Genomic DNA, 16,617 nt, shown 5'->3' on the forward strand with positions numbered 1-16,617 from the left:
CTTTTCACACTACTGCTAAAGGTGTCCTTTAGTGACTGCATCCTCTAGATCAGCATTTCTCAAATGCAACCACCAGGGGCTTTTCTTGCAGCCACAACCTCTTGGGCAGTGATTCGGGGGGAGGCGGCAGCAAGGAAGGGTTGGGTCCTGCCCCCCTCTTGAACCACAAACATCAGAGGAACAGACAGCCGGTGTGAATTCCCCACCTTCCCGGGAGCGGTGGGGCTCAGGCTTCCAGCTTCAGGCCTGGTGTGGCGGGCGGCAGGCTCTGGCCACAGGCTCTGACTATGGGGCATTGGGCTCTCGCTGCACAGCGGCGGACTCCGGCAGCTGGGCTTCAGACTCACACCCCACCCTTATCACCCCCGGCCCCCACTGCCTCCCTACCCACCTCCCCATCCAAGGCTTAATTTGTCTCCCCAGCTTGCCAAGGCTGAGTAAGTCTGCTGTGAAAGGTGATAGTGCATGTTTGTTAATATCACTTTTCACTGCCTCCCAGCTAGCTAACAAGTCTCTGCTGTGAAAAAGTGATATTAACAAACATACAAAGATCACTTTTCACAGAAGGGGACTTACTAGCTAGCAAGCCTAAAAACAAACATACCTGCAACCAAAAAAGCAAAATAAACAACAACAAAGACAGGAACATGCAAAGCACCTTATTTGTGTTTTTATTCTGTTTAGGTCCAGTAAAGAATAGACACAACTGTATGTTGTTATTATTATTGAGTCTGCAAAAACACCCCTACAAAAATAAATTACACTGATTGGACTTGTATATGTGCATATGTGTTTGTTTTTCCTAAAGTTAATTAAGTATTTTAGGAAAAATTGTCAAAGCAGCCACTACCAAGAGACTTGGTGGCCACACTCTGAGGCCTCCAAAAAATTTGTTGCAAGAAACCCTGCTCTAGATTTCCCTCTCTCACCCATCCCCTTTGGGTCTCTGATTTGCAGACATAGGAAATTTTAAACAGAAAACCACAACATTTAGAAACATCATTATAAGGAATAACTTAGGTTAACATCTCTGGGCCAAATTCTGCTTTCAGTTATATCAGTGTAAATGAAGGTACATCTACAACAAGATTCATATAATTTAATCCCCCTTCCCAGGTCCACTGCTGTGAAAATACCAGGGAAATTGTCTAACCACAGAAGCTAAAGAGATCAGTGTGGACAGATCCTAAAATAAATTTATCCTCCTAATTGTATCGAAGAGGCCTATAAACAAACAAATCACACAGATCCAAAAAGGTGCTCCAATATAGCATATTTCAAATGCTCATGTGTAAAAATGCCAAATATTCAGAATCTTCTTCCCTTGTAGTATCTTGGAGATATTACCTGGCTTTGGGTCAAGTTCACAGTCAGTGCATTTGGTGTCTGTTTACATTTGGACCAAATAATGAACTTCCAGAAATCTTGCTCCAGGTCTGCATGGGGTTATGGGTTGTGCCTCCAGGAGCATGAGACCCATGATTGTATGTTTTTTTAATATCTAGACCAGGGGTGGGCAAACTACAGCCTGCGGGCCGGATCTGGCCCCTCAGGGCTTTGGATCCAGCCCATGGGATTGCCCCCATGGAGCCGCAGGCCCCGCACTGCTCTCAAGTGGCTGGCACCACTTCCCTGCGGCCCCCGGGTTGGGGGGCAGAGGGCTTTGTGCGTTGCCCTTGCCTCCAGGCACCACTCCCTGCAGCTTCCATTGCCCGGGAACGGGGAACCGCGGCCAATGGGAACTTCGTGGGAGTTACCTGGAGGCGCGGCAGGGGCAGCGCACGTGGAGCCCTCCGCCCCGCCCCCTCCTCCAGGGACCACAGCGCTTCCTGGAGTGGCGCAGCGTGGGGCCAGGGTAGGCATGCAGGGAGCCTGCCCTGGCCCCGGTGTGCGCCGCTGCCAACCCGGAGCCACTTTAGGTAAGCGGCGCCGGGCCAGAGCTTGAACCCTGCCTGCACCCTGCCCCCCAACTCCCTGCTCTAAGCCACCTGCCTGCACCTCACACCCCTCTTGCACCCCAGCTCCCTACCCTGAGCCCCCTCGTACACTCCGCACCCCTACCCCTTGCCCGGAGCCCCCTGCTGCACCCCGCACCACTTCTGCACCCCTGCCCTGAACCCCCTCCTGCACCCCAACCCCCTTCCCTGAGCCCCCTCTTACACCTTGCACCCCTCCTCTGCCCCAATCCCTTGCCCTGAGCCCGTTCCTGCACACCGCACTCCTCCCACACCCCACACTCCCTCCCGCATCCCAACCCCCTGCCCCAGCCCTGCATACAAATTTCCCCACCCAGATGTGGCCCTTGGTCGAAAAAGTTTGCCCACCCCGATCTAGACATTGTGAGGTCTCCAGATGCTCCAGTGCTGGACACAATAGATAAAGAAGAACAGGAAGCACAGTTTTCCTGCATTTGGACTAGAACTCAAGAGTTTAAAAAGGAGCCAGTAATTAAGCTGCAGCAGTTACTGAGTCATTTTCTTAAGCCTGTGTCAATGTTTCACCATACATTATATTATTCCATTTGCAAGGTCTCTGGCTCAGCGTTAGAGAGGTGCCCTAAATGCAACTCCAGAACTAGACTCCCGTCCCTCCAGAAATGGAGCCTTATATGACTAAAGCCAGTCTCTACCTCAGGCTGCATTTTGCTTCAACTTTCAAAATTCTTCCCGTCCTTTTGTCCTTACAGTATTCAGAAATGCAGCAAAAGGGCTTGAGACAAGAGGACATGGAAAAAGAGCTTCTCGGTGGTACAGAAATTGAAGTGGCTTCTGAAGAGGAGGAGGAGAATGAGGCAGAGGCAGAAGAGAAAGCATCCCTGATCAAGCTCAGAGAATTCCAGCAAGTGAACCAAGAACTCTGTAAAGAACTGGAGAAAGCAAAGACGGACTATGACATGGCCACAGGTACCAGGACTGGTATACGGGGAACACAAAAGGGCTAAAGACCAGAGAGTATCTGAAATTTGAGTGGCTAGATCCTAAACTCTTCTCCTATTCTGTGAACAATTCGTATGCTGGTTATGGGGAGCAAGAGGAAGTCATTATTGAAGCTCAGTTCCCCTGTCTAGGAAGGATCTACATTAGATCTTCACTGAGAGGCTGCAGCTTCTAGTCCCTCTGCAGTTTTAAAGGTAGCTTCCCAACAACAACAGCTACTTTTGAATTCTTTTCCCTTACAGCTTGCCTGGTAAAGATGCCCATTACCAACCAAGGGCAGATTCTACTTCAAAGTGCTTGGTGAGGTTTGGACTGCTAAACAATGCGGTGCTAATCAAGAGCAGCTTTTGAACAGAGGATCAGCTCTGTATAGCTAGAGCACCTCTGTGACGTGTCCAGTTTCTGTCGCTAGCCTGGAGGGAGCTTCTGCATATCAAACCATTTCTAAGTCTTTTGACTCTTGCACAAAATGAATTTGGCTGGTATTAAAAAATGGACACTTCAGTTCAGTGATGCGATAAAGTATTATTCAGCTGAAGTGTACTTCTGTAGTGACTGTAGTTCTAAGATAACTTATGTCCACAGCCAGATGATTTTTGGATGATGGAATAAAATGACCTTTTTCATCACCTGCGGGGGGGGTTTTCCCAAGGACTTGAACAGCGTTCAGTTGGTTCAGGACTCTACTCTGATTCTGCAGGTGCCATCACTTCCTTGCAAAGGCAGCTGGCTTTCCAGGAGTCACAGCTACGGAGAGCTGAGTCTGAAAAGGAAATGCTACAAAAGGAGCTTAGAGAGCGGGGAAGTCAACTGCAAGCCATGTCTGCCAAGGTACAGTCACTCAGAGCACAACACAGACCATTGGCCACCAGTGTGTAGTGTGGGGGGAACTGGGAATTTATTCTTTGTGAGGCTTGTTTTTATTCTTTTTCTTTTTCAACAAGTCAGGAACTCATGAGTCTGTGACCTGTAGTAATGGGGCGGAGGTGTTAACTGGAGCCTTTTCTCTCAGTTTTCCAGCCTTCGAGAAGAACGGAAGCGTGAAGAAATGATGGGAATAATAGAGAGAGAGAATTACAAACTCCGACAGGTGACTCATCAGTGCAAACTCCTGTGCTCAGTTACAGTAGCCAACACCCTAATTCTCCCTGCTAAGCCCCCGTATAAATTAAACAAAGCAATCCCATTTGGGGAGCACCTTGAGCTTCTTTAGGTTCTTTCCTGCTCTCTCTCCAAAGCCTGCACTGCTGTCAGGTGTCTTTCACTCTAGTTACTCTCAACACTAAACCCATCCATGTTCTCCCTAGTTTTGCAGGGGAGTCTGTCCCATGAAAATCAGAGATGGGATAGCCCTGGCCTATTTTGTTTCTCAATACACTTTATTGCTCAGTTTAATTTTTCTAACGAGCCTGAATTGATGAAGAAGGGAACAAACCTGTTTTAATGGCTCTTAATTCGAATTATTATTAAATACTATAGGTAAACCTGGCGGGGACAAAGTCCCAAACCAGTAACATTACTGGGCACTGACATATTCTGCTCCCGCTGCCTTCTGAGAAGTTTAGGAAGGGTTTGGAATAGCAGGGCAAAATCTCTAGCGAGACATGTTTGAATTAGGCAGCTTTCTCCTCCACTCCTCCTGAACTGTGTTTCTCCTCAGGACATTGTGGAACAAGAATCCAGACTGGCCGAGAAAAACAAACTGATTGATGATTTGCAGAGCAAGATCAACCAGCTCCAGGCAGAGGTTATGGTAGCCCAGCACCACATGCAGAAGCAGCTGTGTGACCAAAGTGAGACGCAGAGCCAAGTCGAGGCCTTGAAGCACGCTGAGCAGCAGGCCAAAGTTGCACTGGAGTGCATCAGTGCCAGGGTAAAGGTGGCCTCCTTCCTCCTTCACTGCGGGCCTCTCCCCTGAGGGAGGGACCCCAGCTAACGAGAACAAAGGCCCCAGTTTAGTCAGGGCCATCTTTAGACACAATCATTGGGTGGACTGCATGGGGCTCCCTTTGGCACCTCAGCTCCAGCAGCAGGAATGGAGGGGCTGGCAGTTAACAGTCCACTTGTTCCCCAACCTTTCCCTGGCGGCTTGGGCTCCTGCGCTTGCCAGGGGCCTTTGTTTACGTTATGGGTCTGATGGGATACCAAGAAAGAGACCCCGAGGTTTCAGAGCAGAATAGTTACAATGCCAAACTTCTTTCTGAATTTTATCCCACAGCCTCCCAGCCCTTCTGGGGATCCCCCTCTCTCAAATACAGCCACAGGCTAAACAGCCATCATGGGAAGACATTTCTCCATATTTATTCTTAAATGGGACATATTCAGACCTGCTGTAAGCAGGTGCGACTCCATCCAATGTCAGGTCAGATTTGCTTAGGTTACTAATTCAGAGACACATGTTGCCACTAGGTGTCTGTGTGGGGCTTCTGGTGAAGCCATCTAGAATTGCACATACTCACCCCAGGGCAGAATTTCAGTCCCGCCCCTCGCTGTTGGCCTGGGGACATTCAGAGACAGGAGAACCTGTCAGAAATGCCAGCTGTCATTCCAACCCTCTTGTTGGCATAGCTTAAAAGCAAGCGTTGCTTTAAATTCTCCCTCTAGTGAGAGAAGTTCTTTGCTTGTGTCAGACAGCGTCCCTCTTTAATTGGAGGAAACCTGGTTAATTCCTGGTTAATTACACTAAGGTCATTTTTTTTCTCCTTTTTAAAATCAAAGTTTGAAAGATTTCGAAGCAAAATAATTCAGGCCACATACAGCGCTGCAGGCGCCAAATCCCCCCAAGCTGAAATTAGTGATGAGGAGGCACTGGAGGCTATGCAGGTATGTGATTCAGCGTGGAACGATGCTTCTGCTTGGACCCCTGAGCTGGGGCCCAGCGGAGAGGGGAGGGGAGAAGGAAAAGCTTTATGATCCTATCACCTCCTTGGCTAATCCTGGATTCTCCTGTGAATGTGTCTGATTTCCAGAGAATAATTAGCGAGCGGCTGGATTATCATCAGATGCTGAAACAGAAGGGTGTGAAGGTCCCGTCTCTCTTCAGCAGTGAGCCAGCAAATTTGTCCTCTCCTAATTCTAAGACCACCAAAAAGAGTCCTGTGAAATAGGGTATGCCGAGAGCTGATTCCTGCAGCTGAGTCAAAGTCAGAAAGGCGCTTTTTCCTGAGGCTCTTTCCTGGTTGCATTTTGGTTTGTTCTGATGTTTTGTTTTTTTATTGACAAATTAAATAATTAAATTTGACTTCAACTGCGTTCTGTGAAGCCAGCTGATCTCTAATTAGTCTACACTGTTGCCTCATAATTGGAATTGGGGACTGGAATCAGGGCTCAATTTGCCATAAATCTCTTATTCTCTCAGGTTTTCCATCTGTAGAATAATCTCTGCCTCTCACGGGAGTTATGAGAGTTAATGTGAGTTTGCAAAGTGCTTTGGGGGTTCTTGGATAAGAGGAGCTAGAAAATGAAAATGATTCCCTCTGTGTTGCACACCACCTGCTTTGGCCAGGTTATCCCATTGCTGCTCACCATGCTCCTTTCAAACGCAGGGTGCAGGCATAATCGTCGGATCACCAAGCTTTTCTGACCTGAAACGAGCAGGCCTTCCAACCTTGCCAGATTCTAGCCATCACATCCAGGTCATCTCTGAGCATATCCTACAACCGGACGGTACCCAACCACTGCTAGATATCACTAGTGCTGGCAATCTAAGCTTTAGTAATCAGTCTTCCCCTTCCCAATCTTAATGATAAACCACTGGGCCAGGCTCTCATACAATGTCACTGCCAACCTCCCATTCAGCTGCGCACCCTCGAACCCACCATAGAGTTTGGACCTGGATTCTATTCTGGCTCATGCACCCTTATCCGAATTATTCACTGAGTTCCCATTGCAAAATCTTTTTTGTTGGCGATGCATGAGCCATAGAAAACCAGCTTGATTTTCAGGTACCAAGATCAAGTTTGCAGGACTGGCAATTAGAAAAAAAAAAAATCTTTTGGATTGCAAAGTGAGCATAACTGAGCAACAAACATGGAACCCCACTCTGTCATTTTTACAGAGTCACTTTTCAACTGTACCTTATTGCCATTAATAACAGCAAGCTCGAAACCTGCCTTTGTGACCAAAATTTGTAACCAGTTCCACAATCAATGATGATCACCTTCTTGACATGCACACAGTTATTCCTTCTAACTAACAGAACAGATCAAATACCCTAATATCTACTTCCCAGCAGACTTCCCCACATGCCAATTCTGTGCTGTCAGCAGGTAGCCCCAAAGCCAGTTACAAATTGAAATTGCATGTTCGTGTTTTACCCCTAACCAAGAGCCACACTTACGAATTTCCCATTTGACAAAGTTATTCCAAATGCATAAAACAGCCTCCTCATCTGTAAGAGATTTCTGGCTGAATTATGTCACAGTAAATAAAAGGTCTGGTTCTCCAGGGCCTGGACCTTGTGACCTCATCTACACCAGTGTAAAGTGGTGATGAAACGCTGTCAAATCAGGATTCTCCACTTACTTGTACCATTTCACTCCTACTTTGCAAAAGGGCACAGGGTGACAAGAGATTCAAACCCAAAGTCCTTTGGAAGGCTAAGGATGCCAACCTCTCTGCTACCAAACAGAACGATAGGTTCGCAACTCAGATGGTTGCCTCATGGTTATTTAGAAATGAAATCCATCCCCATGTGGCAGTCCCAGCCCTTTGCCTGGAGTTCTACAACGCTTGCATCCAGAGGTCTATTGCAGAAGTCAACCAGGCTAAAGTACATTTTCCTCTTCAGCTTAGCACAAGGCTGAATCTCCATGACTAACATCTGCCATTGCCCTCTTCGGTCTGATCTTTGCATTTCTCTAGGTGACGTCTTCACACAACTGAATGTCTACTATTGCAGATGATTAGTGAGGGATGTGCCATTGCTTTTCTCTTCAGTTTTAATATTTCTAATACAACCAAACACAAAATCAACTTCCTTTTTGCATTTCCCTGTGAACTGACTACTGATGAGAGATGCTGGACTAAGCAAGCTCCATAGAACCCTGACATTGGGCCTCCACTCTGGCCTGGAGTGGACCATCTCTGGGAGCAAGACAGGAGTTAATTCCTTAGGCCCCTTGAAGCTGTGCCCTCTCTGCTGAGATGGATGATCTAGCTGCCAGTTGTAAAGGTGATTTTGGGATGCTGACACCTGCCCACTCAGTACTGAACTGGGGCTACTGCCTCATTTCAGACAGGGCACCAGACAGCCTTCAGTTGGAAACAACAGACCAGAGCTGCACTGCAGCAAGCAATCTGGCCATGTGAAAGGGTCTGTATCCCATCAGCAACCTTCCCCCAAGCTGTCCAGTTCCCTAATCTGCACCATTAAAGACAGAAGTAGAAGTGAAGGATTTTGCTTCAGACTGATAGTGCTGACTAGATCTCTGGTTCACTGTACCTATTCTGATCTCACAACACCGAGTAAATCTGGAGTAACTACATCACATCAATGGAGGACAGAATGAGACGCTCTGGATCTAGCCCAGGAGGAGTAAGGGCTGTGTGAGTCAGGGCTGCGGGCAGGATTTCAGAATATTCAAGAGTCTCCCCTGCTTGCTGTCCAGCTTCCCCCAGGGCCGTGCACTCCTTTCACTGGAATCTCAATGCTGTCATGGCACTGAGGTCAGAATGCTGAAATAAAGGACAGGCCAGGTCCAACGGCCAATGTTTCTGGTGGTAACCCTTATACTCCTTCCTCAAATCAAGTCTTTGGCATGCATTCGCCATTGCATGCACCTCATTTGCCGTCAGACGGAGCGAGGTTAAAGAATTTGCACGTGGGAACTGTGGAAGTTTTGCCCCAGCACTTTCGCTGGTTAGGTCAGAACATATGGAGTCAGCCAATTATAGCTGGCACCTGTGTTTTTGTGCTGAAAGGCACTGAACTGATGGACCCCGCCTCCTTCCCCGCTCTGCCTCTAATCTTGGTTTAACACAACAGCACACACAGCTGTTAAAAGCTCACAATCAACCCAGAAAGGAAAGAGCTAAAGGCAAAGGGTTATTTTTCACCAAGAAGCAGCTCGGAGCAGAGTCAGAGAAGGACTTTGATCCTCAGGTGAGACCACGCTGCAGCTTTAAACAGTCTTTGGCAAACTCGCTTTTTTTTTCTGACTTTCCCCCCCCCACTTTTCCACCCTATTTTCAGGGGTAGAATTGCTGAAGCCCAGCTCTGCGCAGCCGTTAGGAGGAGAGGAGGAGTATAAAATCCAAGCCCATTCCAGTGGTAAACTACTTTTTACTGGTTGGTTTGGGGGGAAGTGAAGAGAGGCAATATGGCTTCATTTTAAAAATCTCTCAGCCAGAAGTAATGTGTCTGCTCTAGCCAACTGGTCACTGTGTTATGTGAATACACTGATCGCTGGAGAGGATAGGAGACCTTTGGATCGGGAAATCATACAGAAGGCAGCTAGGGAGGCACCGGCAAGGAGCAGCTGCTCAACATCCCGAAGTGCAAGGATTCCCGTTGTGCTAGGTCCGTCCCTGGGACTCTAGAGGAGAGTAGGCTCCTTGTGCCACCCCTGTCACTGTCCCATTGGAAAACTGGGGGCCAGATTCCCAGCTGGGCTGCAGCTGTAGAGTGCTGCTCCACCAGCACAAAGCAGCCATATAACCCAGCAAAGTCCGGCCGTGGAATGTCCCCTGACGTGGAGGAATCCTCTTGTGGTACAGGGTGCCTCCTGCCCTGCACAACTCCCTCTTCCCCAGCACAGGAGGTGCAGCCTAGCAAAGAGGAGGCTTGGCCGGGACACTGCTGTGTCTGGCTGACAGTCTGGGATAGTCCTGCGTGGCCTCTGGAGAGGGGTGTAAGTTAGAGCACCCTACAGGCTGCTCTAACCCACTTTCCAGCGGCCCCAAGCTTGGACAAATGTTTAAGTGGATTAAAGCCACCTTTGCCCCAATCTGATCCGGCACCACACTGATCAAAAAGGGGCAGCTTTAAAAATGTCAAAATATTTTAAAAGATCCCTCACAATATGCCAGGCTCATGCCAAGTTGCAGATAATAGTCAGTGTTTCTAAAGACCTGCAGTATGCTACAGAGAGATGCACGAAGAGGCATTTAGATTGCAGAGCCAAAACTCTGAAGGGAGCTGCTGGGTCTAATCTCTAACATGGTACGTTAGCAAACACCAGTGCGATTGCTGGCACTAGCAGGCTTAGAATTTAGACCTTCATCAGGAACATTGCTATGTCAGCGAGCCAAGAACGTAAAGTCCCCTGTTTACGAAACATAGGCTAGGATCCAAGTGGAAATAATCACAGTTAAAAAGGCAAATTGAAAATACCCTCCAGGCAGCATAATCCCTCCCAGTCCTGCTCCATCTCTGTTCCAGGTCCCCTTTCTTTACCAGACACACATCAACGAGCTGCATTTCTAGTTTTCTTTGTGCTGCTGCCCATAGGACCACCCTTTCTTCTCGCCCCCTCTGCCAGGCACAGCTGTCTGACAGCGCCGGGTGCCTCAAGCCGTGTCTCAGGAGCGGGAGGGCTGGGTCAAAAAGGAGGTGGCAACAAGGGGAGAATTTTAAAATTTCTGCAAATTAGCAGTTGTAAAGCATGATCTATTAAGTGCCGACGGCGTGTTCTCTACAAGACACAAATATGTGGTACTCCCAGTCTGGAAGAACTTATGACATGAGAAACAGATAGACAAGCTGCATTGCAGGACCTAGAGTAAGGAGTAACTTTAGATAACTCAGCCTTGGCGAGAATTTTAGGTAGGCTTCATAAAATAAAATTTTACATTTCTGTAGGGGGACCTTTCACCAATACGCTTCAAAAGCCATGGGACATACATACATCTCTTTACTGAAGTGCAGAGACCGTTGGGGTGTGGAAGATAGCAGCTAGGCAGTCCTTACTCTGCAGGGAGAGGGCTCTTAAGTCTTCCAAAGATTTGTGGGTGTTTGGAATCTGGACCTGAGTCAGATGCATATAAAAGATTGGATGACTCGATGGAGCCTTTCACCCCAGATTGTAGGTTTATTTGCTTGAAAGAATTGGTTTGATAGTCTCAGTCTAATTCCCAGTGAACAGGTGTTTATACATCAAAAATTATCATTAGCTCAATTGATTGAGGGTATAGATGTGGGGACCCGCATGAAAGACCCCCTAAGCTTATTTCTACCAGCTTAGGTTAAAAACTTCCCCAAGGCACAAATTCTTCCCTGTCCTTGGACAGTATGCTGCCACCACCACCAAGTGAGTTAGACAAAGATTCAGGAAAAGAACCACTTGGAGTTCCTGTTTCCCCAAAATATCCCCCCAAACCCCTTCACCCCCTTTCCTGGGAAGGCTTGAGCGTGACCAAGGTGAGCACAGACCAGACCCTTGGGTTTTTAGGACACTAAAAACCCAATCAGATTCTTAAAAAAACAGAACATTATTATAAAGAAAAAGTAAAAGAAGCACCTCCGTAAAATCAGGATGGAAGGTAATTTACAGGGTAATCAGATTCAAAACACAGAGGATTTCCCCTCTAGGCAAAACTTTTTAAAGTTACAAAAATAGGGATAAACCTCCCTCTTAGCACAGGGAAAATTCACAAGCTAAAACAAGAGATACTCTAACGCATTTCCTTGTTCTTACTTACTATTTCTGTAATATTAGATGTATTATTTCAGTAGGAGCTGGATTACTTGCTTGGTTTCTCCCTTTGTCTGCTGAGAGAACACCCACAGAGCACAAAACAAAGCCTCACCCCCCCATTTGAAAGTATCTTCTTTCCCCATTGGTCCTTCTGGTCAGGTACCAACGAGGTTATTTGAGCTTCTTAACCCTTTACAGGTAAAGGAGGGATTTTATGCTACCCTTAGCTGTATGTTTATGACAGGACCCGAGTCAGATGCATATAAAAGATTGGATGACTCGATGGAGCCTTTCACCCCAGATTGTAGGTTTATTTGCCTGGGTGAATTGGTTTGATAGTCTCAGTCTAATTCCCAGTGAACAGGTGTTTACACGTCAAAAATTATCATCAGCCCAATTGATTGATATATTTGGATCTATAAATGGAATCTCAGGAGTGGTTTCAAAGTCACCCATCCCCTTTTTTTTAGGCTTGATCAAAGTTCCCGTTCAAACTCCTGTCAGGCTCTCCAGGGGGATTCCATTTTAACCCCGATAGTAATTGGTACGTAGAGCTGTCTCACTACTTCATGCTGGTACTTCTCATTATTCTTGACAGCTATTGATCTGGGGTCAGTAAGAGAGAGTGTAACCCCACATGGTCATGCCCGGTGTCACATCATTGACTGTAATTGTCACTTTCATAAGGAATAAAGGAGAACAAACAAGTTAGGAAACTGCATTAAGTTTTTCCTCTTGTCAAGGCATCAGCTTAACTTGTATCTGCCTTTGCCTCCTTCCTAGAGTCTTTTTCCTTCAACCTTTTCCTTGGAAGGATGCAGCCTCAAGACGCAGGTGTTCAGTACAGCAGGTGGAACGACAGTAGTCGTGATGAAGTCAGTGTGAACACGTCCACTGCCGAGGTGTCGGGAAGTAAAAGGTGAGACCCCCTGTGGCTCAGCTGTCTGACAGGTGTAGACTCAACAACACACACAAGAGGAACAGCTGTCCAGAACCTATTCCTCTTCCCAAGGTGTTCCTCCTGAGCTATGGAGGCTCCCTGCAGGCCCTCCTGCCCTTCTCCTTAGCCTTAGCGAGTCTGTCAACCTTTTATCCTTCTGTGCTGGAATTAAAGAAACCCACACGGTTTGACTGCCAATGGTCAGTCAGCAGAGTAGCCCTTCATCCACCATACATGGTCCTAGAACCAGACACACGGTTCCCTAGGATCTACCAAGAGCATTTCTGCAAGGCCAACACAGATCACCTTCTGGAAGATAACTGAGTCAGATCTTCCAGGATTGTCTCTGTCTCAGTTTACTGAGCAGCGCAGGAACACACAAAGGTTCCAGTTGTACAGTGCCACGGATGTCGGGGAGATAGTGTCTCAGTATTGATTTCAGGAATGGGAACCAAATTTGGAATTTTTAAAGCAGAGAAATTGGGCTCTATTCACAATCTAGCTGAAGTTACAGATACAACTGGCTGCCATGTTACTATTTGAAAAGCCAAGCTGTCTGTACACAATTCTAAAGAATTCCTTTTTTCTAGCAAATTGCAAACAGTGACTGAGTGTCTTAGAGCATCGTGATTCTTTCCCCCACTGACCCTCACTCATGGAAAGGAAGAGAAATATGGTCTCTCTCTCTTCCCCCGTGTAGACGCCGTAACAACAATAGTAACATTTATTTCTCTAACACCATTCACCCAAACGTGTTTTACAATAAACTAGAATCACTTCACTTGCCACTAAAACCAGCTGCCTCTGGCCAGACACAGCAACGCTACACAACAATTCAGGGGGTGCAGTGAAGAATGTTGTGTTGAACTGAAGCTTCAGGGAAGGTTGAGGGGGACAAAGTTTAATTACTCCAGGTGGAATATGCCCTGCATTAGGGCTAAGATTTCGACTCTGAGGAGAGATGCTGTAGAATCTTCAATCTAGAATCTCCACAAGTGGTCAGACCCTGGGTTTTATATTTCATCCAAGAGATGGCCCAGTCCTCACAGCCCCTCCTTTCTGAGGGCAGCTGATCACTAGTGACTGGGTGCCACCTACTGAATCACCAGCACCACTCCAGTACCAACCTGGAGTTCGACAGCAGGTCTCCCAGTCAAATAGCAAACTGAGTCAGCTCTGCTTAGCCTGTTAATGTAGCCAGGATGTCCACTGACTACAGCTGTTCTTTATCCATGTTTATCTCCCCAGAATCTACACTAAGCTGTGCACTGGGAAAATCGGCATTGCAGTTAAAGTGATTGGAGGAAACATCCTCTTTTGGATGGTTTTTGTCATTGGCTACGTGACCGGTTACTATGTGCACAAATGCAAGTAGAAGTAACAGTGAAATTCACCGGCAGGATCCCAGGTCTGGATTTCTCTGGTGAGGTAATCCCAACCCTCCCTGTCCAGTTCCCACCCCCAATCAGGCAGGTCAGCAAGCATGCATGCAAGATGCAGGAATCTTCACTATGTGTCGTATGAGCACACAAAGGGAACCATCAGGATTAGGGAGGTGCACAGAACCAGTGCTAGATGCAGCACTTCTTGCTGCCTACGAGAGAACGGATTGTACAATCTCAGCTGACGGCTCAACAAAGGCAAAGGAGGAACTAGAAATGGATGTGCTCTCCCTCACGAATCAGCAAAATGTGCTGTTTCCAAAATCTGTCACTGCTGCCAAAATGCCCTGTATTGCAATGAGAACAGCTTCTTGGTCCTGCGGTTTCCATCCCTACCCCTTCTGACACACCCATCAGCAGGGGATCTGGGTACCGGTTTTGCATGGGCATGTTTTCTATGAGCTTCTTAATGGCATCTGCATATCTCCTGGCACATCTGTATGCATGTGAAAACACCTGTTTTGTGAGCACATAATGGGTAGTTGTGTGAGCAAACCTGTCACTGGGCACCCAACCTCTGTTTGTGCACCTGACTGCACAATGCAGGGGACTTTAATCACAATTCCTTAGCAGTTACTGGAGCCCTTTGTTGATCACTGGGTCGACACACACACGCTTCTATCTGACTATGACTTTTCCAGGGGCAAGGTGCTGCTCCCTTACATTTGGGATCTTTCTCTTTTCAAGCCCTTATTTCTACCCCGCACTTTACTAGAGGCTGCGAGTGCAGTGCCTGGATTCACAGGACTTGCTGACCCAACCTTTGAAACTTCTTTATGCTCCATCAGTCACGTCAGCCAGGAAGATTAAAGGCTTTTGCACACAACTCCTCTACTAACTCCTCAGGAAGGCTGCATGCCAGCTCCCAGTGTAGTTGGGTTCATTATAAACCAGTTTGATGGGAATCTTTATTTTAATCAGCACCTCACTGGCTTCCCCCTGCAAAGGAACCTGTTGCTCCCTGTAATCATGTTAATGTTTCCTTTAGACAGCTCTCTTCAAGGCCATGGCTCTCACACAGCCTGTTTTATAGGATTTTCAAACTGTGCAGCAGACATGTAAAGCTCTGTATATTTCTGCAACAGAGTCAAATTATTTTAAGCAATAAAAAGCAGATTTAAAACCAACAGGCTGCCCATGTCTCTGATCAGTGCTGGAATATGCGTCTCAATGGAAAGGCATATACAGGGGAGACCACTGAAGTGTATCTTGCTGTCTTGGACTCATTTCCTGTGACTGCAGCTTGAATAGGAAGTGTCAGGGAAATCTACTCTTGGAGTGGCCTGGGACTGTACATTATGTATTTGGGGGTCAACTAATTGAAGGTCAAGGGCTCCCCCCCAAAAAAGTCTGGGTGGGATCCAGATTCCAACTCCACCCACCCAAGGCAGAAAGATTTGAGCTCATACCTCTTCTAAACAATCCTGACGAGAATAATTCACCCCATCCGAGCACAACCCCAGTTCCGATCCTGCAGGCAGGCCCTGCTGGTAGATCTCATCTAAGATGTGCATTGATGCTTTCCCAGCCACATGTGGGACTGTTGCCATGCACACACGTGCAGCCTGTCCTGACACAACCAAGCAAAAGGGAGAGATTGATGCAGTTATTTCAGGGATTTAGTACACGAGCATTAGCCAGAGTTATGCAGATTCTGTTCTCTTCCCACCTGCCCGTGCCCGCCCCCCTGCCTCCTTGCTCACGGCTGTTTGCAAACAAAATGGCAGTAGGCCTTTGTTCTCTTCATGTCATTTTTCATCAGCATATCCCTCTCTTCTTCCCCAGGAGGCAGGGTTTCCTCAGGTACATGCTGCCTTTCCTAACTTCTGCTTCGATCCCTCTCTTCTTCCCTTATTCCTCACTGGACCACAGCCCAGGCAATGGAGCCTTTCGACAGGATGCTGAGACAACCCAGATCTGTGCTGGGGAAGGTCACACAAGGGAGAGGAAAAGCATTTGAGCAACCCTGTCAGCAGTAGGTTTGCAGCAGTATCGATTGCTCTGGATGGACTGGCCCAGGATGCATCTGTGGGAGAGACAGGCCAGCCCCCAAATCTAACCGTCAGAGAAGCCACATTTGATAGCACAAACTGCAAACTAAAGCAGCACAGAGATTTTTATTTACCAAGGGGTCTGGGTTTTTTTTTTTAAGTCACTGGTAAAGAATGAAAGCTAGTCAGCAGCGTTGTGGGCAGGAGCTTGGGAGACTCCAGGGTAACAAAAGTGAGGATTTTGAGGCAAGGGAGGATTTTGGGTTTGATATTCATTGTACTCATTTCTCAACTTCCTCTGCTGCTACTACCCACAATTCCATGTATTTCCCTGAAATAGCTTCTGCATCCCTAGGTCGTGGAGGGTAAAGGCTGTTTAATAGATGTATTAAGCTCTTGGATCTCCAAGCAGCTCATTCCCGGGACTGCTTATCAGAGGAGAGCGAGTCATCCCACCTGGGCTGTCTGGCAATCACTTCAGGGAGGGTAAACACCTCTGGGGTGAGTCGAACCTGGCAGTGTTGCCTCTTCTCCTGTTTACAATGGTATTGCTTAACTTTTCATCTTGGCTGTTAAAATAACTTTTCACCAGCTATCTCATGAGCAAAATACATTCCTGACCTAATCACCATGAGATCATCTGAGCAGAATGAAAGCAGCAAGCACAATTAA

At 47.3% G+C, this 16,617-nt stretch overlaps 2 protein-coding genes across 8 annotated transcripts in view; both read left to right on the forward strand.

Moving 5' to 3' along the window:
• Positions 1-6,126, forward strand: part of CCDC27 (coiled-coil domain containing 27) — a 30,744-nt gene extending 24,618 nt beyond the window's left edge. For all 6 annotated transcript variants that reach the window (XM_054008994.1, XM_054008995.1, XM_054008993.1 and 3 more), the window contains 6 exons: positions 2,687-2,903; positions 3,637-3,767; positions 3,949-4,026; positions 4,597-4,809; positions 5,655-5,759; positions 5,906-6,126. In XM_054008994.1, the coding sequence (XP_053864969.1) occupies positions 2,687-2,903; positions 3,637-3,767; positions 3,949-4,026; positions 4,597-4,809; positions 5,655-5,759; positions 5,906-6,043 (882 nt within the window). In that variant the 3' untranslated portion in view covers positions 6,044-6,126. The remainder of the gene's footprint in view (positions 1-2,686; positions 2,904-3,636; positions 3,768-3,948; positions 4,027-4,596; positions 4,810-5,654; positions 5,760-5,905) is intronic.
• Positions 6,127-8,906: 2,780 nt separating this feature from the next.
• On the forward strand, positions 8,907-15,081 carry SMIM1 (small integral membrane protein 1 (Vel blood group)). 2 transcript variants are annotated; one of them, XM_054009003.1, is made up of 3 exons: positions 8,907-9,039; positions 12,356-12,491; positions 13,761-15,081. In XM_054009003.1, exons 2-3 carry the CDS (start codon positions 12,388-12,390, stop codon positions 13,885-13,887), a joined length of 231 nt encoding a protein of 76 aa, XP_053864978.1. In that variant the 5' UTR covers positions 8,907-9,039; positions 12,356-12,387; the 3' UTR covers positions 13,888-15,081. The 2 variants fall into 2 exon arrangements, with proteins under 2 accessions (XP_053864978.1, XP_053864979.1); XM_054009004.1 differs by lacking the exon at positions 8,907-9,039 and adding an exon at positions 9,109-9,207.
• The last annotated feature ends 1,536 nt before the right edge of the window (positions 15,082-16,617 follow it).

Source organism: Malaclemys terrapin, chromosome 19, assembly GCF_027887155.1.
Source record: "Malaclemys terrapin pileata isolate rMalTer1 chromosome 19, rMalTer1.hap1, whole genome shotgun sequence".
NCBI lineage: Eukaryota > Metazoa > Chordata > Testudines > Emydidae > Malaclemys > Malaclemys terrapin.

What these genes read in the sequence shown, in the direction of transcription:
- SMIM1 (XM_054009003.1), top strand. Translation starts at nt 12,388, where the DNA reads ATGCAGCCTCAAGACGCAGGTGTTCAGTACAGCAGGTGGAACGACAGT. An exon ending in GAGGTGTCGGGAAGTAAAAG is followed by an intron (nt 12,492 to 13,760) that starts GTGAGACCCCCT and finishes TTATCTCCCCAG; the next exon opens with AATCTACACTAAGCTGTGCA.